A 23,346-nucleotide genomic window follows, 5' to 3' on the forward strand; every position below is an offset into this window, starting at 1 on the left:
CAGCTGCCTGAATGGCGGAACAGACTCGTGACATAACAGCTGCTTTGTGACCAGCTCGTGGAGATGGTTGGGGTGTCCCTGAAGATCGACTTGAACCTCCGAGCCCTTGCTTTTGGTGCAGTGAAGAAGGGCACTGGGCATTGAAGTGCCACAACCAACGATGCAGACTGACCAAACCATGCCCCAGCTGCGGTAAGCCAGGTAATTGGAAAGTAGACTGTCCACTAGGAGGTGATCCTCTGGTGGCAGATCCCCATCGGGGGCAGACGCCTTTGAAAGACTACCCTTTAGACCTGCTGGGCATCCTCAAAGATTGAAGATGCCTGGACTCAGACACCCCGATTACCCTCACTGAGCCCAGGGCCAAGCTCTGGGTAGAGGGTAAGCCCATCTCCTTCTTGGTGGACATGGGGGCTACCTACTCTGTTCTCCCCTCCTTTAAAGGGCTTTAATACCCTGCCAGGGTCTCCATAGTTGGGGTCATGGGAACCCTCACCAGGCCTTTAGAGATGGGCCCGGTGGCCTGCACCTTTCAAGGCATCCCATTTACCCATTCCTTTCTGGTCATGCCACCCTGTCCTACCCCTCACTTGGGACAGAATCTGCTCTATAAGTTAGGAGCCTGTACTTCCCTCCCACCTTTTGAATGCTTAGGTTCCCTCATTGCTTTGGTCTGCAAAGGAGGGTAGGATAACAGGGACTTGAATCTCCCAACTCCCTGGATTGCTATCAATCCAGTCGTGTAGGACCTTTCCACCCCTGTGGTGGCAACCCACCACATCCCGGTTTTAATATGCCTCAAAGACCCATCCTGCTTCCCTTCTTGGCCTCAATTTCCTATTTCTCAGGCTCACCAAAGGGGAGTACAGCCTATTTTTAATCGTCTGCTCTTGCAGGGGCTTTTAGTACCAACTAACTCTCCATGCAATACTCCCATCTTGCCAATAAAAAAGCCTTCTGGAGCATATTGCCTCGTTCAGGACCTCTGAATAATTAACGAAGCTGTTATTCCCTTACACCCACTAGTGCCTAACCCATACACTCTTATGTCTCATGTCCCTTCTGGTATCTCTCATTTTACTGTACTGGACCTTAAAGATGTCTTTTTCACTATACCTCTCCACTCAGACTCGCAGCCTGCTATTTGGCTTCACGTGGGAAGACCCTGACACCTGTCGATCTAGACAATTGACCTGGACAGTTCTATGCAAGGTTTTAGAGATAGCCCCCCTCTTTTTGGACAGGCCCTGGTGGATGACCTCTCACAACATTCAACGGGCGAGAGTACTCTTCTCTAATACATAGATGATCTTTTACTTTGCAGCCCCTCAAAGGAGGTCTCTGTTCTGGACACCACATCCCTTCTTAAAAATTTCCTGGCAGACATGGGACACAGGGTATCCCCTGCCAAAGCACACCTGTCTCTACCCAAGGTTACATACCTTAGGCTAGCTCTAACTCCCACCACTAAAGCCCTAATGGCAGACTGAGTGGCTGTGATTAAACCTCTCCTGCCACCTACTTCAGGGGCCAAGATACCATCCTTTCTAGGATTGGTAAGGTTTTTCAGACACTGGGTACCTAACTTTGCCCTTCTGGCCAGACTGCAGGTGCCACAGAGACTCCCACTTCACCCACCAAGATGGCTTCTGCTTTCAATCAGTTGCAGAATGCATTGCTATCATCCCACCCCTTTGATGCTCCCCTACTTAACTAAGCCAGTTACCCTTTATACAGCAGAAAGGGCAGGGGTGGCCACTGGAGTGCTGGTACAGCCAGTGGGGCCAGGGTGCCATCTCATTGCCTTTCTCTCCAAACAGTTGGATACCACTGCCAGGGGGTAGCAGTCTTGCCTCTGAGCCCTGGCAGCTGCAGGAAGTCTGGCCTAAGAAGCCCTGAAATTAACTCTCCAACAGCCCATTGCTGTGTATTCCCCACACTGGTTACAAGATCTTTTGAGTCATAAATCCCTTGAGCCATTCAAGGGTACAGGAATTCCATCTTCTGTTCATTGAACATCCACAAGTAACCCTACAAGTCTCTCCACCCCTTAACCTAGCCTCCTTGCTTCCCATCAGCAATCAGGAGGATCAGCCCACTCATTCCTATGTAGAGAGTTAGAGGCTCTTAGAAAATCTAGAGAGGGTCTACAAGATGTGCCCCTCAAAGACCCTGACTAGACTTTTTTTGTGGATGGAAGCTCGGTGAAGGAGAGTGATGGGGTGCGAAGCGCAGCCTAGGCAGTGGTGACTCTGTGGCAGGTGATAGAAGCAAACCTACTCCCATCTGGGGCCACCTCCCAGAAAGCCGAATTAGTAGCTCTTACCTTGGCATTACAGCTGGCAGCCAGGAAAGGGGACACAATTTATACTGACTCTAAATATGCCTTCCTAATTACACACACTCATGCTGCAATTTGGAAGGAAAGGGGCTTCCTTACCCCTAAGGGAACCCTGATCATCAACAGCAGGGCTATCAGCCGCATGCTACAGGCCCTACAGGACCCCAAAGAGGTGGCCATCATGTATTGTAAGGGACCTCAGACTGGAAACGATCCAGCAACCAGGAATAATGCGTTGGCAGATGCCACGGCCCAACAGTTAACATCCGGGTCTAGCCAACCCTCTGTGCTGTTCCTTTCCCCCTCTCTATTGCCCCAATACCCCAATGATGAATGGCTACTGTTTCTAGATCCAGGGGGGCATTGGGAGATCAGGGATGGATATACCTTGGGGGACGAATTGCCCTCCTCCGAGCTCAAGGCAGAGATATCATATCCAAAATTCACCAGTTTCTACACATTCGGCTGGAGGCCATGTACCAGTTTCTCTCCCCACATTTGTCCCTTATAGTCTCTGCAAAGCAATAGATCAGGTGCACCAGACCTGCACTACTTGTCATCACGTCTCATCTCAAGGTGCTCTGAAGACCAAGATGGCCCTCCACCAGATGAGGGGAACAATCCCAGACAGGACTGGCAGGTCGATTTCACCCATATGCCTAGGCATAAAAAGCTCCGGTATTTACTAGTTCTGGTTGATACCTCTTCAGGGTGATCGAGGCCTTCCCCACCTACCGAGAGACTGCATCAGTGGTGGCACAGGTGCTGGTGGAACACATTATTCCTCTTTTCGGGCTCCCCACTTCACTCCAATCCAATAACGGACCTGCCTTCATCTCCTGGGTCACTCAGATAACAGCTGAAGCTCTCAATATCACCTGGAAGCTCCATACCCTATCACCCCCAATTGCCGGGTAAGGTCGAAAGGGCTCACAGTCTCCTAAAACACCAACTAACTAAGCTGTCTCTAGAGGTAAAGCTCTCATGGCCTTATCTTCTCCCTATCACTCTCACTCCGCTATGTGATGTCCCCTGGGGACAGGCTGGATTAAGCGCATTTGAGCTAATGTATGGCAGGCCCTTACTGAGCACAGGCCTGCCCACTACCTCTCCTTTGGCCTCCTACCTTCCTTATTTTTCACTGTTGAGACATCTTCTTAGGGAACATGCAGACTAGCTCCTACCCCAACCTACATCATCCAACAACCCAGGAGACGCAGTGATCCTTTAGCCAGGGGATAATGTACTTCTAAGAGAACTCCAGCCAAAATCCCTCCAACCCCACTGGACAGGACCTTATACAGTAATCTTCACTATGCCCTCAGCAGTCGAACTACATGGGCATTCTTCCTGGTATCACCTTTCTAGGCTCAAACGGGTGCCCAGACACGATGATTGGGTGTCTCGTGAAGTGGGTCCTCTTAAGCTGTGGGTTAGTCATGCCAAGTGCAACCAGCCAGATGAATAGCCCAGTAATCTCCAAGCAGAGCTACTCTGCATGGAAGTCTAAGCTCCAAATAGCTCTTCCTCACGTAACCAAAGCCTGAGAAGTAGGCACCCAAAGTTGCCCACATGTGGGTTGTCAGGCACTGGTTCAAATACCGGCACACACAGACATTTTAATTCCATTTCGTGGATTCCATTCCCATGATGTGCCGACAAACCCCAGATGCAGACCCCTCCATTCAGAAGGAGGAGACCTCTGGCTGTCCATCACCTGACCCTGAGCCAATAAAAATTCCCCACATACCCCTTGCATGCTCCACTCCCCCCCTCCCTTCCCTGATCTTATAAAAACTCCCCACCTGCCCTGCTGAGGGCAACTTCTCCAGCCTGTGTTTCAGACTGGTGAACCTCACCCAGGATTGCACTCAAATAAACTGCCTGGCCCTTTGTTGCCTCTCATCACCTGCTTATTTCAGTTAGAATTTATCTTACAAAAGCTTTTATTTATATTATACTAATTCTAAAACAAGTTCTAAGGAGTCTTCTGTGGCTCAGCCCAACTTATTTTTCTCTTCTTTTCTTTCCTCCCTTCTCTTCTTAAGGCGATCATAAGACCGGAGAGAGTGGAAGAAGGGACAGGTCTCACTGGAGGAACCCGACTCAAGACAAATAAGGAAGAGAACAGTGAATGTCACTCAAATGATTCAACGGAAGGTCCCTAGCCACAGGTCCTGCCTAGAACACGCATCATAGTACTCTCTCCCCAGCAACCCAGTATGACCAATTATCAGTGATCATGCCATCAGAGCTCTCCCAGCGCCCTTGATAAGCCTGTTGCCCCTCCTACTGGGCATGATTATCCTGGCTCGTGCACAGACCAGTGAACCTCCCCCAGGATTACTCTGATAAAATTTTATTTGGCTCCTTTGTTGCCACTTGCCTGGTCTGGTTTCATTTACCTTACACTTGGTGCCCAAACCCTGGAGGATGGTGTGGGGCCCCAGTGGGCTCCCCCTCCTCTCCTGACCCAGGACCTCTCTCCAGAACAGGACCTGATCCCAGGGCCTCAGACAACTTGGTGAGTCCATTATCTTCCCTGTTCCCTCCTCCTACACTCCACGGGGCACCCGGTCCGAGATCGCGGCCACATCCAGATGCCCCTCCGGCCTGTGCCTAGTTGGCTCCAGTATAGTGGAGATGTCCCTATCTCCAGATCACCAAACCTGTTTTTCTCATCCCTAACTGGAGTAGATCTGGGATACTAGACCTACTCATTTAGGGATCCAGGGACAGAGGAAATAGTCATGGGAAGCCAGCACTCAAAACCTGAGGCACAGACCCTACTGAGGTGCCTTACTTCCCATCTCACTACTCTGGGCTTATCCGAGGATATCCATAAATGGAAGCTGATCTTCCTTTGTTCCTGGGCCTGGCCCCAATACCCTCTGGATAACCAGTCTCACTGGCCTCCCGAGGGAACTTTTGATTATAGCCTCCTCACCGATCTCAGCAACTATTGTCACCAGACTGGGAAATGGTCCAGGCCTTCTGGGCATTGCACTGCGGCCCAGACCTCTATGTCAAGTGTTCCTCAGCCCAGGTCTGCCTGGCCAAGTCCCCCAGTAGGGGCAACCAACCTCTCACTGCGCTGGAATCTTCCTTTGCTGATCCCCCAGGAGACTTTGGCCTCCCCTCTCCAGCCCCTCCCCCTCCTTCTCCTTCTCTTCCATCTCCTTCTCCTCAACCATCTGCCCCTTCCCAACCCCCTCCTTATTTGCCCTCCAGTGTCCAGGCCTCTTCTGTTCAGGCCTCTTCTGCACCTACTGCTGTGTCATCTCCTGTCTCACCCCTCCCCTATCCTGCTCACACCCCCAAACCACCATCTTTAATTCCTCCTTTGTCTTCCACTTCAGTCCCCCCAAATTCAGGCAATTCCCTTCCCCCACCTGCCTCTGTTCCCACCACAGGGACACAACCACCCACCTCTGTTCCTACTGATGTCACAGCTAACTCCTCTATTTATAGCCTTACTCCCAGCACCCACAAGTTATACCCACCACTTTTGTTGTCACCGCCATCTTGTCCTTCTCCTACATCACTTCCTACCCCTACCCCACCACCATCTTATATCCCCAAGCCACCTCCTAACTGGGCCAGCCCTCTGGTCACTAGATCCCAAGCCCAATTATTGACCCCCCTTTGAGAAGTGGCTGGTGCTGAAGGATTGGTTTGAGTACATGTCCCCTTCTCCCTGGGAGACCTGTTTTAGATAGAAAAATGCCTGGGCTCATACTCTGCCAGTCCGACTGCCTATACCAAGGAGTTTCAGTGCCTAACTAAAGCATATGAACTCATATAGCATGACCTCCATGTGATTCTAACCTCCACTCTCACCCCTGAGGAGCGTGATTGTGTCACCTCAACAGTTCGAGACTACACCAACCAGGTACATAGCTCCAACCAATCTCTACCAGTTGTGGCCACAGCAGTGCCTGCTGAAGACCCACAATGGAACTATCAAGATAATGCCACAGGTAGGACTAGGAGAGATCATATGGTCCACTGTCTTATTGCAGGTATGGATAAGGCAGCTCAAAAAAATCGTTAACTATGACAAACTGAGGGAGGTCACTCAAGAGCCTAATGAAAACCCAGCCTCTTCCCTTAATTGCTTAACAGAGGCTCTTATCCTCCAGACCCATTTAGATCCTTCCTCACCACCAGAGTCCATGGTCTTAGCTACCCACTTTATCACCCAGTCCTTCCCGGACATCAGGCGTAAACTAAAAAAGGTGGAAGAGGGCCCCCAGTCTACAATCTGAGACCTGGTAAATATGGCCTTTAAAGTTTATAATGCCCGAGAGGAGCAAGCTGAGGCCATTCGGACCCAGAGGCGAAAACAGAAGGTGGCCCTTCAAACCCAAGCCCTGGTCACTGCCCTGCAGCCGGCATAACAGGGGCCTCAGGGCCCCCACCTCAGGAAAAAATCTGAGATCTGCATGCCTCCAGGAGCTGGCTTCAAGTGTGGCCAGGATGGCCACTGGGCAAAACATTACCCCAACCCCAGGCCACTGACTTGGCCCTGCCCTATCTGCAAACAGAAAGGTCACTGGAAGTCAGAGTGCCCCCTTGGGATGAGCCATCCTCCAGTGACAGAGTTTCTCAGGGGGCTGGCTCCCCCAATGGGCCCCTCCTCAGAATTCCTGGTTCTCCTGGACAACTGAAGCCGCCTGGACTCGAGCACCCTGTTCACCTTTGCCAAGCCCAGGGCTACACTATGGGTAGCGGGTAAGTCCATTTCCCTTTTAGTAGACACAGGAGCTACCTATTCTGTTTTACCCTCCTTCCACAGGCCTTTACATCCTTCCCACGTCTCAGTTGTGAGAGTCTCTGGAAACCCCTCTAAACCTCTAGAAACAGGCCCAGTGTCCTGCCTCTTCAAAGGCCGCCCCTTCACTCATTCATTTTTAGTCATTCCATCATGTCCAGCCCCCTTGCTAGGAAGGGACCTTCTATATAAGCTTGGGGCATCTATCTGTCTCTCTTAACACCAAGCCTCTCCAACTCCAGTCCTCGCCCTCACCCAGGCTGTCTTCTCCCCTGAGCCCTCATTCAACTTCCCCGTTTCCCCTGAGAAGGTAGACCCAGTGGTCTGGGACACTTCCACTCCAGTAGTGGCCAGATACCACACCCCAGTCCTCATTTGTCTCAAGGACCCCTCCTGCTTCCCTTCTCGGACTCAGTTTTCTATTTCACACACACACCACAAGGGTCTTCAGCCCACTGTCAATTGGCTTCTCACCCAGGGTCTCCTGGTTCCCAGCAATTCCCCTTGCAATACTCCTATACTCCCAGTCAGAAAACCGTCTGGTGCTTATCGACTGGTACAAGATCTATGGATAATCAACTCAGCCATAATGCCACTACATCCAGTTGTCCCTAACCCATATAGTCTTTTATCTCAGATACCCCCTACTACAATTCATTTCACAGTCCTAGACCTTAAAGATGCCTTCTTCAACAACCCCCTATATCCCGATTCCCAGCCGCATTTTGCCTTTACTTGGGAGGATCCGGACACCCACCGAACCTAACAGTTAACCTGAAAGGTTCTGCCTCAGGGACTCCATGATAGCCCCCAGCTTTTTAGCCAACTGTTGGCCAAAAAACTATCCCTCTATGACTCTGGGAGCAGCACCCTCTTCCAGAATGTAGATGACCTCCTCCTGTGCAGCCCCTCAAAAAAAATCTCCCTCCAAGACACAGCCTCCCTCCTTAACTTACTGACACAACAGGGATTTAGGGTCTCCTCCAAAGCTCAACTCTTCACCCCACAAGTCACCTACCTAGGGGTGGCCCTAACCCCCACCTCCAAGGCCCTCATGGTGGACTGCACCACTTCCATCAGGGAACTCCAGCCCCCCATCTCAGGTACTGAGATCTTGTCATTCCTTAAACTAGTAAGCTTCTCCAGACATTGAGTCCCCAACTTTGCTATAATTGCTAAACCGCTATATGCTGCAGCCAAAGAGACCCCCACTAGGCCCCTCACTTCCCCCTCAATGGTAGCTCATGCTTTTGAGGATTTGCAGAGGGCCCTCCTTGCTCCCCCCACCCCCTCATGCTTCCCAATCCTCACAAGCGTTTCATCCTGTTCACTAAAGAAAAAGCTGGAGTGGCAACTGGAGTTCTAGTCCAACCAGTGGGGCCCTCATACTGACCAGTTGCCTTTCTATCCAAACAGACTCCACTTCCAGGGATGGCAACCTTGCCTCTGAGCACTGGCGGTGGCAGCATGCCTACCCAAGGAAGCCTTAAAACTCGCCCCTTGTCTCCTCATTTTTTTTCAACAGTGACTGGCAGAAATCTCCTGAGTTACAGTTAGCCAGATGCTGTTACACCAGTACTCACCCCTTCCCTCCAAACCACCACTGGCCACATACCAGCTGTAACTTCCCCCATGCTGGCCCTCTTCAGCAAGAAGTAGCCAGAACAAGCCAGTGCGCCCCTATGATGAAAAGGCTGGAATATAAGACTGAAGAGAGTGGAGGAAGGGAGGGGTCTCACTGGAGGAACATGACTCAAGCCAAATAAGGAAGAGAATGGTGAATGTCACTCAAATGATTCAATGTCACTCAAATGAATCCCGCCTAGAACACGCATCATAGTACTTCTCCCCAGAAACCCAGCATTACCAATCATTAGTGATCATGCCCTCAGAGCTCTCCCAGCAACCTTGATAAGCCTGTCGCCCCTCTTACTGGGCACGACTTCCCTGGCCTGTGGGCAGACCAGTGAATCTTGCCCAGGATTGCACTAATAAAATTTTATTTGGCTCCTTTGTTGCCACTTGTCTGGTCTGGTTTTGTTTACCTTAGAGTGATGACAGGATGTCAGTGGTGGATCTCCTTGGAGTGTGGGAACCATATGCCATGCATGTGGCTATTTCTCCTAACCTCAAGCTCTGATTCAGGTCCAGAATACATCTGGGCATGCTGGTAATAGCCATCATTGTTATGCTGTACCATGACATAGCCACCTCACTTTCTTTATCTGCAAAATGAGACTGCATTGTCATTTTCTAGTTTTATGCAGGGTATCTTCATTCCATTCTGTGATCTTACAGCTGACTGTCAGTAAATTCCATGGTGTGGTGGTCCTGACATGACAATTCAATGGAAATAAAGAACACATGTTTCAAAGGGAATAGCAGAAGAGCTGGTCAGAGGAAAAACAACCCAGTGCAGAAGCTCATGAGCTCTACAGCATTTATCTCTCTGTTCCCTTCAGAAAGAAAGCATGTGAGAAGGAAATATTTGGACAGGCAACCCAGAGCTCTGCCTTGATAAGCCCCATTGGATAACCATTGCATATCTTTGTTTATAAACTTTGTGTTTTGTTTACTTGTGTTTTAGATTATTCACTGGGAAAGGGTCTTTGATAAAGGATGTTTTGCATACAAAATTTAGGTTTAGATATGACCAGTTTTAATATACATATTGCTGGAAGTACAATGGGAAAACAGATGTATAGTTGGAGGAATGCAAAGTATTAATGAGAAAATTATTGGGCATGTGTGCAATAATAGGCAAACACCTCTCTTAGGTGAAAGGAAACAATAGCTTTCTTTTGACTGGATGAAAGTGCAGCAAGAAGAGATGCTTGCTTGCTCTCCTCAGATCACTGCTATGACGGAATATTGAGATGTAATTTTCTAGTTGCTCCAGAATTAGAGCTAAAGCCAAAGGACACAGGCCTAAATGGCCTCCTTTATAAGTCTCTATCAGGGGGCAGGACACCCCACCTCAGGGGCTTCATTGACATTGCTCCACAATCAGCCATGCCCCTCAGCACACACAGTCATTAGCCATGTAGGAAACAGTCTTCATGAAAGGTGTTTCCCCTTCCCCTTCCCCGAGCCACACAGGGGGGTGAAGAGAAAAGGAAAATGAGCCACTCAGACCAAACGACAAAAGGAAAGCACACCTGCCTCACTCACAAAGGTTGGGAATTTCCTGCTAGAAAGAAGACTATCAGTGATTATCCCATATGGATATCTAAGTTTGGTTTCTCTGACCAGCAACATCTGGAACAAGAATCTGGGTTTGGGCTGCTTTTTTTTTTTTTTAGAAGTGATTCCCAAGAAACTAAGAGGGAGAGAAGGAGAAGGAGAGAAAGCCAATAAACAAGGTGTGGGCAACTGGGGCTCCATCTTGCTAGGAGCCTTCTCAGAAAAACTGGAGCATGTCTCAGAACTGGTCCCCTAGAGGCTGGGTAGGCTGGGGCATCTACCTACGAACTCCTGTTCCTGAGACTGAGGGTGGCCATCAGGGGCATTACCCACTCCCCTTCCTCACAAGCTTCAGAGAAAGCCCTGTGGCATTTCGGTGCCTCAGGTGGGAAAGCCATCAGTAAGCAGGAAACAGCCCATGCTGGGCAGGACATCAGAGGGAGATCAGGGATTGGGGCACAGGGCACCCACCAAGTATGCATGGCAACATGTGCTTATGCAACCAGCTTCCTGATGTATCACTGCAACCCGAGGCAGGATAGAGAAAATGGAGAGCTGCACATGGAAGAGAAGGTCTGTAATGGGGCTGCCACTCAGTGTGGTCCAGATATGTGAGACTCCTGTGAATCAGGTGGGTGCCACATATTCCCTCCAGCAGGTGGGCCTGTTGCACCCAGGGACACCACAAAAGCAGCTGAGTGGTGTGAAAGGAGGTAGTTGCCCAGGTGGACTTCAGGAGGATGCATCAGAATCTGGGCAGTGGGGGTCACTCAGCGCCCTGTGGGGAACCCACAGCAGTACCATGAGACAGTGAGCATGTCAATACCTACAAACAGAGGGCACACCATTCCCTGTTAGCCAAGTAGGCAGCAATGACCCACAAGGAGGGGGCTGCAAACCCCTGATGAGGGAGGATGTGTATTGGATATATAACGGAAATTGAGACAGTACTGGGTAAGCATCAGAAACTTAACATGATCCAGACATTTGTGTTATGTACCCAAGATAGCATGAAGAAATGGGAAAGATGTTATCTTCCCAATGGGTTTCACCCCCAGACAAGTTCACTATGGATTCACTGTGACCAAAGAAATTGACAGCAAAACGTTCTTTGGGATGAAAGGGTTTATTACCTGGCTTGCTCTCTGGTGGTAGGTCGAGCACTAGCATCTCTGCCTCCACCCAGAGCACTGGCAAAGCTCTCTATACAGTGCAATAATAGTTTATTGCCTAAAGGGGTGGAAGCAGTAGCCCAGCAACAGGCCAGTTACATCATCAGGTGGTTTAAGTTCAGTGAGGATCCTGGCCATAGGAAACCCAACTTCTCCATGCCCAACCCCTCCAGGATTCTCACCTTACAATCTACATGCTTTCAATATTATGCAATGGTCCCTGAGCAAGAAAGCTGGAGCACTGTAACCAGATTCCACAACAGCAACAGATGAAAACAACAAATTAGAGATAATAAAATTTAAGATACAGCAAGATTTTGATACAGGTAAAAAATTTATAATAATTATCAAGCCAGAGGAGGTTCATAATAACAAAAATTATAATAATCCTCAAGCCAGAGGAAGTTCCTAATCCGCAAAGACTTCAGGGGTGATAAGACAAATGTTTGATGCCACCAACACAGGCAAATCTTGTTCATTAGGAAAGATGAATGCAAGAGAGTGGTCCTGTGATAGGACTGTAGCAGGAAGAGGGCCCCTTCCAGGTCTAGTTTATGATACTTTTATTCCTTTCCCTGTGTGGGTTACTGAAGGCTCTATATATAGTGCTACTGGAGGTGCATGCACTGGCCATAATGAAAAAACAAAACTCCCTGGTAAGATGCTTCTACCTTCTGGCCATTCAGGATATACTTCTGTTATCCTTGGCAGCCACTCTGCTGTTATTCTAGGAATACACAGTAGGCCAGCTTCCAGGCCTTGTCCCCAAGGTGCCAGAAGAGCAGCCATCATTGGTCCATGTGCTGAATGGTCCAAGGAGATGTCCACTCAATGGAGTCTCCGGGGTTCAGTGCAGTTGGTGCTGGCAGCAAGATGTTATTCTGGTGGCCAAACCTTGGCTGCAGTGTTTCTTCCTTGGTTTGTACTTGCAGTTGTATAGGGGAGGCAGACATATGTGTTAACATAACTACATGGCTCAGGGCTCCCTTTCGGGGTCTCTCTTTCAAATGCCATAGCACAGTCCATGAGCAGACTGTACATTGCTGCAGACTATTGGTATCTCACTTTAGTCTGGATTTTAACAAGACATCGTGCCTCTCTATCATGCCTGCCATGGTAGGATTGTATGGCACATGAAACTTCCATTTGATTCCCAGCTGTCACACCCATTCTTGCAGTGTATGTCCAGTAAAATGGGTGCCCTGATCACTCACAATTATCTGTGCTTGGCCATAGGCAGCAAAGAGTCACTCCAGGCTTCTTTTGGTCTGCTGGTTTACACAACAGGTGGGAAAAGCAACCAGAAGTCCAGTAGCTGTGTCCACACAAGTCATCGCATACCGATATCCTTCTGCCACAAGTAGAGTACCAATATAGTCTATCTGCCACCTGACGAGGGGTATAGGCCCCTTAGCTATTGTCACATCTTGCTGTGGAACTTAGTGTAAGTCCCTTTTGGAGCACATGACACACTCCTGCCTTGCTCTTCTAACTTCTTTGAAGATCTGAGGAAGCCCCACTGATGGGCTACAGCCCATATTGTCTTTGGCCCTGTGTGCAACAAACGCTGATGTAGCCATTGGGCTACATCAGAGGCAGGGTTTCCTTCTAACCAACATAGTTGGGCCGATTTATCTGCGTCATTATTTCCTAGGGATGCCAATGGTAAATGACCTGTCACATGGTATACTGTAATTACTTTAGTCTGACCACAGACCCACAGGTATTGCCACAATTCTTGCCCCCAAAGGGGTCAGTGACAAACCAGTCAGTTGGCATGGTACCAGGTTGGTAGCCATAGGGGCAAGCCCCAATAGACAGCCCAGCTTTCAGTGCAGACAACTATAGGGGAGGACTCCTGGCTGATTATGAGCCACACAGCCGACAACTCTGCCCATTGGCTGCTCTTCCCCTCACCATCTTCCATTCACATTGTGTCAGTCTTAGGATGGAAAGCTATGGCCCTCAATTTTGGGGCTGTCCACAGCTGGAGCCATCTGTGTACCACGCATCTTCAGGTATAGGGGCTCTTCCCTCCTGACAGTGACTCTCTGCTACTAATGGTTCAAAAGCAAGTTCTTCCTGCTTTTCACTACTATATGTCACCAGCGCCAACAGTATTAGAGTTCTTCACTCAAGGGGCTACTAGAGAGGGTACAACGCTGTTGTAGGTAAGCACCTTATGTCGCTAGTGTGAATGTTTGTGCCACACCATGCTTTGGCTTTTGGGTCCAGTATCGTACCCACCCCAAGATGGGATAGGTGGTTATTACCCTTATTGAGGCCATTCCAGTGATGGGTTCTATAGTCAGCAAAGTGTGATACTCAGCAGCCGGTTGTTTCTCTATCAAAGTGTATCATACCTCTGCCCCTTTCCAGAGTTGTGACCAGAATCCAACGGGTTGGTGAGTTTGTTAAAGCCATTGCCAGAGACTCCAGCCATAACCATCTTCAGTCATATGAACATCCAGCTCACAGGGCCTTGGTGTATTTATCACACTCAAGGCCTGCACGACCTTGACTGCCCATTTTGCTGTAGTAAAGGCAGATGCATGTCTCATCCCAGTCCCACTTGAGCCCTTTCATACCAATCGGTATAAGGGCTTCAGAATTTGTGCCAAGTGTGGGATTAACACTCTCCTGTAGCCTAAAAGACCCAGAAACTCCTGTAGCAATGCTACGGTTGTAGGGGTAGGAAAGACCTGAGCTTTATCTGTAACTGCTTCTGAATAACTTTGGTCTTCCCTGACCAGATGTCCCTCAAGAATTTCACAGACAAACCAGGTCCCTGAACCTTGGTACTGTTCACAACCCATCCTTTCTCCTGTAGATGTTGCAGCAGTTTAAGTGCTGCACCTTCTAGATCTGAAAGAGAATCAGACATGAGCATGACATTATCAATACAATGGTACAGCCACACCGTTGGCAGTTTCTTGCATGTAGCCAAGTCCTGGGCTATAAGTCCATGACAGATTGGTGGGGCTGTGGAGGTATCCCTGTGGAAGGACAGTGAAAGTCCATTGCCATCCTTCCCATATGAAGGCAAGCTGTTCCTGACTTTCCTGCTCAATGTCAATGGAAAAGAAGGCATTAGTAATATCTACCACATAATGATATGTTCCTAGTTCATGGCTGAGGGTATCTATCAAGCCTGCAATAGAGGGAACACCAGCATGCATAGGGGGTTTGACCTTAATCAGTTCTCTCCAATCCACAGTCATACGCCAGGAGCTATCTGGCTATTTTACTGGCCACACTGGGGAATTGAAAGGACTATGGGTGGGCTTTATCATATCCACCTTTTCCAGCTCCTGGAGGGTTCCTCCAATCTCTTTATGTCCTCCACACAGTTTTTACTATTTGGTATTAGTCACCCACCGAGGCACAGGCAAAGCTATGGGTGGGTGCCTAGCACATCTCCTCAGAACTGCCTTCACCACACGTACTCTCTGTCTGAACTCACCTGTAGTGGTCTGCAACCATAGACCCAGCAGGAAGTCTTGCAGACACACAGACTAGACTCGTGGCTCTGTCTCTGACCTCTCCCTCTTTGGTCTTAATGGCTGGAACTGCTGCTCTGGTTTCAGCTGTTGCTATAGCTCTAGTAAGATCCTATTTGTCTTCCCATCTAATTTCCTTCCATCTGATGATGCAGATGGAAATGCCTCCAGGATCACCTCTTCATCCTCTCCAGCTCCTCCATTTCTGGGGCTCATGGCACCTTTCTCTTCCTTCCCGCAAATGCCTTCTCTGCTACAACCTTTATCTTTTCTACTGTGCCTCACAGCAATGCTACCTCAGCCTTCAGGTATTAAATCAACCCACATCTGTGTCCTGGAAACCTTCATGGGGCCCTGTAAATTCTTCTTATGAGTAACTGGTCTTATTTATTTCCAGATTCTTGTTGCTTCGGCCTCTCCTAAGTCTGCTATGGTACATGTCACCTTGCTTATGGGATGCCCTAAGTGAGGGGAAAGAATGACCACTCTCGACCCAAAGAGGGATGATGTAGGAGCCATTTGAAGTATAATATTTCTCACCCCAGTAGTGAAAATCTCTTCATCTGGGCCATAATTATTTGGACTATAGATAGCATTTCTTATGCCTAGCTCTCATAACACCTATTGGAGTTCAGCATATGTCTGCCATCTAACAGGAGAGGATGGTAGATCACCCAGATTAGGCCACACAGCATGAAGTGCAGCCATAAGCCAATCAAGGAGGAAGTGACTCCCTGCGGTCTGATGTGCCTTTTGTAATCACTGCCTCAAGGTAGGCTGCACTGTCAGAGAAGCCAGCTTTCCCATCTCTGATCCCAACAGAACAATTCCATTCACACCTAAGTCCCACAGACACAGGAGCCAAGCTGATACTGACTCCAAGGGCTTCTGCCTAAACCAGGAGTCCAAATCTACCAGTTCAGCCTGAGCCTAGGGGTGGACCACAGAGTGCTCCACAACCTGGGGAGGGAGCTGCTCCTCTCCTTGGGGAACTTTCAGCTGCTGGGTCTTTATTTTCTTTACAACCACTAGGCGTGCTTTCAATACAGGAGGTGCCAGTGCCTCTGGCATCACCCCTTCATCCTTCTCCAGCTCCTTCATTTCTGGGGCTGGTGGCACCTTTCTCTCCCCTCCCCCGAGTGCCTCCTCTGCTACAACCTTTACCTTTCTACTGTGACTCACAGCAATGCTACCTCCACCTTCAGAAAGTGTCTTACCTTCAGCTCAATGCTTCGCAGCTGATGTTCTCATGCCACCTCCACCTGTTCTTCCCTCAGGAGTTCTTTTTCCTTGATGGCCTTTTCCTCCTTCAGAACACCTGGCAGTGCTGCCGTCTCATCTCCAATGGCACCTTGCTGCTGGCACTCTTGTGCTGCCTCCTCTCATATCAATGCCATCTCCTTCCTCTGGGAATCTGCAGACGTTTGCAGCTCACATTCTCATGCCACCATTTCTTGGGTCTCTTCTGTAGACCTTTTTAATACTGTGAGAAGCAGCCAACCCCCAGTCCCTGCTGCTTCATGGGAACTCTGCTTCTCAAAGTATCTGCTTTCTATACCAAGGGCCAATTCTACTGCCTTAGGTGTCACCTCCATTTGCCTCAATCCTCTAGGAGGCAAGCCACCTCAGACCACATACGCATTGGGGCCGATCCACTGTTTCCCCATTCACAAGGGCAGCCCACTGAAGTATTCCTCCCATAAGGGCAGCCTGTCTTTTTCCTTGGCCAACAATGAATCCTGCCAACTATACCAATTATCTTGCCAATGGGTTTCGGCCCCAAGCAAGTTCTCTATGGAATCAATGTGACCAAAGAAATTGACAGCAAAACATTCTTTGTGGTGAAAGAGTTTATTACCCAGCGTGTTCTCCCAGCAGTAGGTTGAGCACTAACATCTCTGTCTCCACCTAGAGCACTGGGCCGAGCTGTCTATATAGCACAATAATAGCTTGTTGCCTAAAGGTGTGGAAGCGGTAGCCTGGCAACAGGCCAGTTACATCATCAGGTGCTTTAAGTTCAGTGAGGATCCTGTCCATAGGAACCCCAACTTCCCCACAGATGTATCAACAGAGCACAGCAGAGAGTGAACAATAGTAAAAGTATGTTGCATTTGTACCTACACTAAGTGGAGACACCCCTACCGAATGGAACCAATTATATTACTGAGCAGCATGAGCCAAAAAACAGAGAAGGCAGAATGCCAAACCATCCGAGCATGGGTATCTGCTATGACAGGAGCCCAGTTACCCCACAAATGTAATAGCTAACATTCTCTGGACTGCTGGAAGAGCCTGAACAAATCGAGTGTGAATCAGGGTGCTGATATTCTGCACAGGGTTCAAGGAATTAACCAGTGCTTTTTTAAAAGTTGAATTAAATAGGGATTGTTAAGAATAAAATGACAATAAAAACTAAGTACCTGATTGTTCTTGGGAGTTTACATTTCCTTAAATCTCATTCTAAACCAAATGTTTTTAACCTGAGATCCAAAAACCCTTAAAGGATGAATTGGTAAACCTCAGATGATCTGTGGGCCTCCTGAAATTTCATGTGACCATTTATATGTGGTTTAGGGATTGAAGAAGTCTTTATCTCTCATCATATTCTCAAAGAAATACTTGATCCAAAGAAGTTCCAAGGCACTTATTTATGTTGTTAACTAGTATTGAAAATTTCTCATGTCAGTATAACTATTTCATTTCTACAGGAAAAATACCTTTCATTGGTAAGTGTTCTATTTCCTCCCTGACTTGGAGACAGCCCCTGGCCTGGGAGCAAACGTTTTGTCCAGATCCTGGACCGTGTGAGTTCCAGCCGGCTCTATGCCCCCTGGTGGCAGTGTGGGAACTGTAGCCACAGCCCCTGGGAGTAGGGAGACCTGCAGGTCCAGATATGACAAATGTCACATCTGACAAATGTCTCAGGTCAAACAGGCAGTTGGCACATTTTGACAAGGGGTTTTTTAAGTTATTAATAACTATGTAGTTACATTAATATGCATTAGAAAAGTTCAAGAAAGAAGTCGATTTTGAGTCATGCTTTTCTAATTGTGTTAATACTAGGACAGGTGGCTGTGGCAATAGAAAAGCCAACATAACACATAAATAACTAAACTGTGGACGACAGTGATCTAATTCAACCCTCTCATTTTCTGATGAGGGGAGTGAAGTGTGGAGAAGTTAGGAAACTGTGTCAGGTCATATATAGCTGGTTAGTAGAAGAGATGAGACCAGAAGGCAGGTTAGGTTTCTAATCTCCAATCCAGGGTCCCATCAAGATACCATGAGAGTTCTTCTTGCTGGGTGTGTCAGAAGAAAGGCTGAGAGAGCATTTTCTCTAGGGCAATTAAACCACATTATGGTGAAGGTTCTCTCTTTTTGTTTTTCCTCTCGCTCAAAGATATCCACATATATTTTTATGAACCTATATATAGATTCATACACAAACATCACATTCATTCATTTGGTGAATATTTACAGGATACTTGTTATAGATCAGCCACATTCTAGCCTCTAGGAATAAAAAGATAAATGCAATACAGTCTTGCCCTCAAAGAGCTCATAGTTTCTCAGAGTAGACAGATACTCAAGAAAATAGATTTATTTAAGATCCAAGACAGGGGTGAGATAATTCGGGGGGCTTCAATAATGCAAGAAGGAGATGGTGTGACTTCATTAGGATGGTAGCTGAGCTGAGTCTTGAAGAATGAATAACAACAGTTCGGTGACAACAGTCGGGTATTTGCAAAATCATAGAATTTAGAAATCTTCAGAGCACTTATGTAACTTTTAATGCTTCAGTATGTGTGAATTGCAGGTGCTGGTGATGACTAGTTAAATTCTAGGCTTCTGGAAAACTGGGCAAGAAGTGAATTGGAAAAGCCCTGAATGTCATGCTTGGAAGCAAGGATTTTATCCTGAAAGCAACGAGGGCCACTGAGCATTAGGTGACATTTCCATCTGCAGAATTGTGGAAGATGAATGGGAGAGAATAACACTGCAGTCAGGAATGTGAGCAAGGAGACCACTGCAATAATCCAGATGAAAGATTTTAAAGCAGATGTGGGTGAGCAGTGAGTGGCAATGAGATAGAGGTAGACAGTAGAATCAAGAGGACTTGGTGACCAATGAAGTTGAATGGAAAGGTAAAGGGAGGAGTCAACAATGTTTCAGAGTTTTGCTCGGGTAACCAGGTAGATGGCACATGTCACTGAGACTGGGGTTATAGGAGAAAGGACTGACTACAGGGAAAAATAGTAAATATAATAAACAGGTTTTAAAGACAGTAAAGTTAGTAAAGGCAAGGATTAAAATATAGTAAATTTTTAGGATAAAAAGATAGGAAACAGTAAAGGTCAAGGAGATACTCAGTAGAAAGCTGAATTGAAGGTTGGAACTCTGAAGAGATATCAGGGTTAGAGATATAAATTTGAGGGAAATCCATATATTAATGGTACTAGAAGCACAGGAGTATTTGGCATCACCCAGAAAGACTATATAATGTGAGAAGAAAGGAATGGACTGGAACAGGAGACAGAGGAACAGCCATATCAAGGAGACTAGGTAAGGATCACAAGTTCACAAGAGACTGAGAAGAATGGCTGGCAAAGCAGCAAGAGCAAGAAAGGGTGAATCACAAAAGCCAAGGCAAGGGAAGGTTTTAGGGATGAACTTGACTGATTGAAAATTCTAGCAATGAAGTGATCTAAAACAGAATAAGAATTTTTAAATGACTTAATTTTAACAAACAGAAAATCATTGCTGACTTTAGTAGTGTTAGAGATAGAAATCAGAGGAAAAGGAGAGAGGACAAGAGGTATCAAGATAACACAACAGTTTATATTACCTTAATAAATGATTAATAAAGACCTATAGTTTTATGGGGAACATTAAGTTGAACCCCATGAAATTCCTATTTTTATAGACCAGTCAAATGTAAGAAATGTCAGATGGTATAACCTAATTGAATGACTATGCATGATATTGCCTTTATTCTAATTCACGATGTACTGTGCCAGACTCAACAAGTCAGACCATAACAAAAGCATTGCTCTCCAACCAAATCACATATAGGTTGAAGAGACAATAATTGAAAAGTTGCCATCTTAGACTTGGAGAAACAGTGCAGTGTTATAGTTCCAGGGGGTGCTCAAGCCAAACAGCTGGATTTGTGCCTAGGCTCAGTACCCACCTGCTGGGTGGTCTGTACAAGTCCCTTAGCTTCCCCTGGGCCTGGTTTGCTTATCTTTAAATACAGAAATAGATACAGATGATAATGATACAGATCTCTATATAGATACCAGTGTTGATATATAAATAGGACTACCCCTAGAATTGTCTTGAGGATTAAATGATTATTTCCTGTTCATCAAAGAAAAATAGATAATTATTCAGCCTTAAAAAGGAAGGATGCATGCTACACATGCCACAACAGGGATAAGCCATGAGGACATTAGGCTCAGTGAAATAAGCCAGTCACAGAAGGACAAATATACTGTTTCATTCTACTTACATGCAGTCCCTTGAGGAGTCAATTCACAGGGACAGGAAGTAGAAGGGTGCTTACCAGGGAATGGGGGCACGGGATGGAGAATTAGTGTTTAATGGAGGCAGTTTCAGTTTGGGAAGGTGAGGAAGTTCTGGAGGTGGATGATGGTGATGGTTTCACACAATGTGCATGTATTTAATGCCACTGAACTTACGTTTAGAAATGGTTAAGATGGTAAATTTTATGTTGCATGTATTTTATCACAATAAAGATGAAAAAAGTGAGTTAATTCTTAAAGCACTTGGTAACTGTTACACAAGTGTTTGTTAAATAAATAGAAACACAATACATTGACAGATGCTAAAAATGGCCCAAGACTTGAGTGGAGGACAAGAAATAACCCCAAGGACAAAAGAAAGAGAATTTAATAGAAAATCAAGTTGAGAAGGGCCCCATGTGAGAAAGGGAGAAGAAAGGAAGTGATGCCTCAGTGTCAGAGGAGAAAAGATCAGAAACAGGGAGGTGGGGGTCCCCTGCTCTTTAAGAGGACCACACAGAGTTCATCCAGCAAACATTTATTAAGGAAGTACCTACCAGGAGCCAGGCACCCTGCTGGGTGCTACCAGGAAAACTGCAGGGCAAGCATATGAGAAATTACTGCTCTCACTTTTAAGACAGGCTGTGGGAAGACACCAAGATGAATGGAATGTATAATGCCATGTATACATAAAAGGAACAGGCCAATCTCATGATCATCAGGGCCAATCAGAAGTTGCAAATAAAGCTCACTTGCTGTGGCCATGTTTGTACCTAAGTAGAGGCAGACCTGAATTGTGATTAAGCTAATAGTATTCATCACAAACCTATCCCTGCACAAGCCCTTACCCAGGGAAAGAGGTAACAAACAGGTGGAGGAAAGCAGTGGCTCTCAAATTTTTTGAAAATGCCAGCACCCAGGACACATTCCCAGAGAGCCTGATTTAGTTGGTCTAAGATGGAAGCTGGACATTTAACAACTCTGTAGGTGATTCAAACATGCAGCCAGGACTGAGAGCCATGGGATTAGAATTAGCAGTTGCTCTCTGTATGTTACCCATTCCCAGAGACCCTTGGGGAGCAGAAACAGCAAGTTGCTCAGGAACTGGATATAAGTCAGGAGGAAGATGCATTTTCCTCCCTCAGTCAGAGGGGATCTTACAGCCTTAGCACAATGACATAGGATGGAGCTGCCCTTAACCAGAAGAAATCCACCCCACTGTCTCAGAAAGTTAAGGAAGCTAACACCCAGGCAGTGGCTCATCTTGTGGGGGGTCTCTCCCTGCCAATTAGCAGAAAGGGCTTCTTAGGGGAGCATGACCCACACAGGTCTCTCACTCTGGAAGGAACCATCCTGCACAAACAAGGAAAAGGTGCTTCCCAGGGAAAAACTGAGGGTCTCTCCCTAAGCCCTGTGCAGGTCACCACTACACAGGAGCTAAGAGAGGAAGACACCAATGGAGAGGGGAGTGGCAGCAACCCCACTGAGACCGGGATGGTGGGTGTAGTCAGAGTAGGGTGAGGGTTTCTGGAAAAAGACCCCTACCAAAACTCTGTATTAAACAATTAAGCAAAGACAGAGTCACATTAATTCTCTAAAGTAAAATATCAAACAAACAATATAAGCATTCTTTAGTGAACATTAGTTAAAGCTAAAAAGCCAGGAGTAACTTAGCCTGGAATGTTTGAACATCTCCCAGATAAAAAAAAATGCTTCAGCATAGCCTATGTCTTCTTTGTGTCAATTAAATGAGGCTATTGTAAAATTTACTTTAACCTGCTAAAAAGCCCAGTTTATCTTTAACTTTACCCAGATGCTGCTTTTACTCCTCCAGCCCTTAATCAAGTCATATATAACTTGGGCAATTAAAACAGCAGGCAGGCTCAGTATTAAACAACATAGTAAAGGGCAGAAGGATTTCATCTTAAAGATAAGATTGCATTTTTACACCCAAGAAGTTAAGAAGTAATATTCTTAACTTACTATTTAACAAACAGACAATAAGTCAGCTCACCTTGAAAGCAAGATAAGCATCCTTGATTAATATGCTCCCAAACCAACAAACTGCTATTCTGAGAAAGAATCAAAGCAATAAATTTCTTATGTTAACTCTGCAAAATAATCTGGAAAACTGATGAGAAACTTAGTGTCTCTTCAAAAATAAACATTTAGAGACCATTTGGTGGGTCTGCATCCTGAGCTCTTTGTCTCTCAACTGCCTATAAATTCCCTAGACAACACACCACTACAGACTCCCTTGTCCCCTTCTGGCATGAGCCAGGAGCTCTGTCCTCTCACGGTATCTCTAAATAAAAGCCTCTCCCTAGCTCTCCTACCTTGACTGTTTGCTAAATTCATTCTTCAACTCTGCAAACAAGAACCCCAGCAGCACCACTACTTACTGCTGAGTGGCCCAGCACAGGGCAGCCCAGGTCTGTGCTCTCAGGTAGCCCAGGAGGCTGCTGAGGGCCAGCAGCCTGGAAGGAAGCTGAAAATGCAGGCTGCTTCTCTCTTTCTCCAACTCCTCTAATCTTTGTTTTAACATCTCAGCTGGAAAACCAAAAACAACTAGGGAGGGGAATAAAGAACAATGAAACTCAAAATAGCCCAGTGTCTCAGCTCCACTCCCAGTCAGCATTCCCATTAGTGACACAATACAAAGGTGCCTGGATTGCAGGCCAGTGCTTTCATCTCTGTTGGTGCTTTTAGGAATCTTCTCTTTTTACTGGCAATACAGCCTGCCTAACTTTCATTCTCCTAACAGAGGGTAAATTTTATGTATTTATATCATGGTCATAATTATGATCCTCAGGAGGATGCTTGATATTATTTTTTAAACCACAGTGATCAT

The 23,346-nt window shown here is 46.9% G+C and overlaps 1 protein-coding gene across 6 annotated transcripts in view; it reads right to left on the reverse strand.

Annotated features, from left to right (window-relative positions):
• The window catches only part of LOC108394314 (disrupted in schizophrenia 1 protein-like), a 151,431-nt gene extending 128,533 nt beyond the window's left edge, over window positions 1-22,898 (reverse strand). For all 6 annotated transcript variants that reach the window (XR_012133332.1, XR_012133329.1, XR_012133331.1 and 3 more), the window contains exon 1: window positions 12,142-22,898. Coding sequence is in view for 1 of the 6 variants with exons in the window: in XM_073241288.1 (XP_073097389.1) it covers window positions 12,142-12,152 (11 nt within the window). In the remaining 5 variants the exon portion in view is untranslated. The remainder of the gene's footprint in view (window positions 1-12,141) is intronic.
• Window positions 22,899-23,346: the final 448 nt, after the last annotated feature.

This window comes from Manis javanica, chromosome 7, assembly GCF_040802235.1.
Source record: "Manis javanica isolate MJ-LG chromosome 7, MJ_LKY, whole genome shotgun sequence".
NCBI lineage: Eukaryota > Metazoa > Chordata > Mammalia > Pholidota > Manidae > Manis > Manis javanica.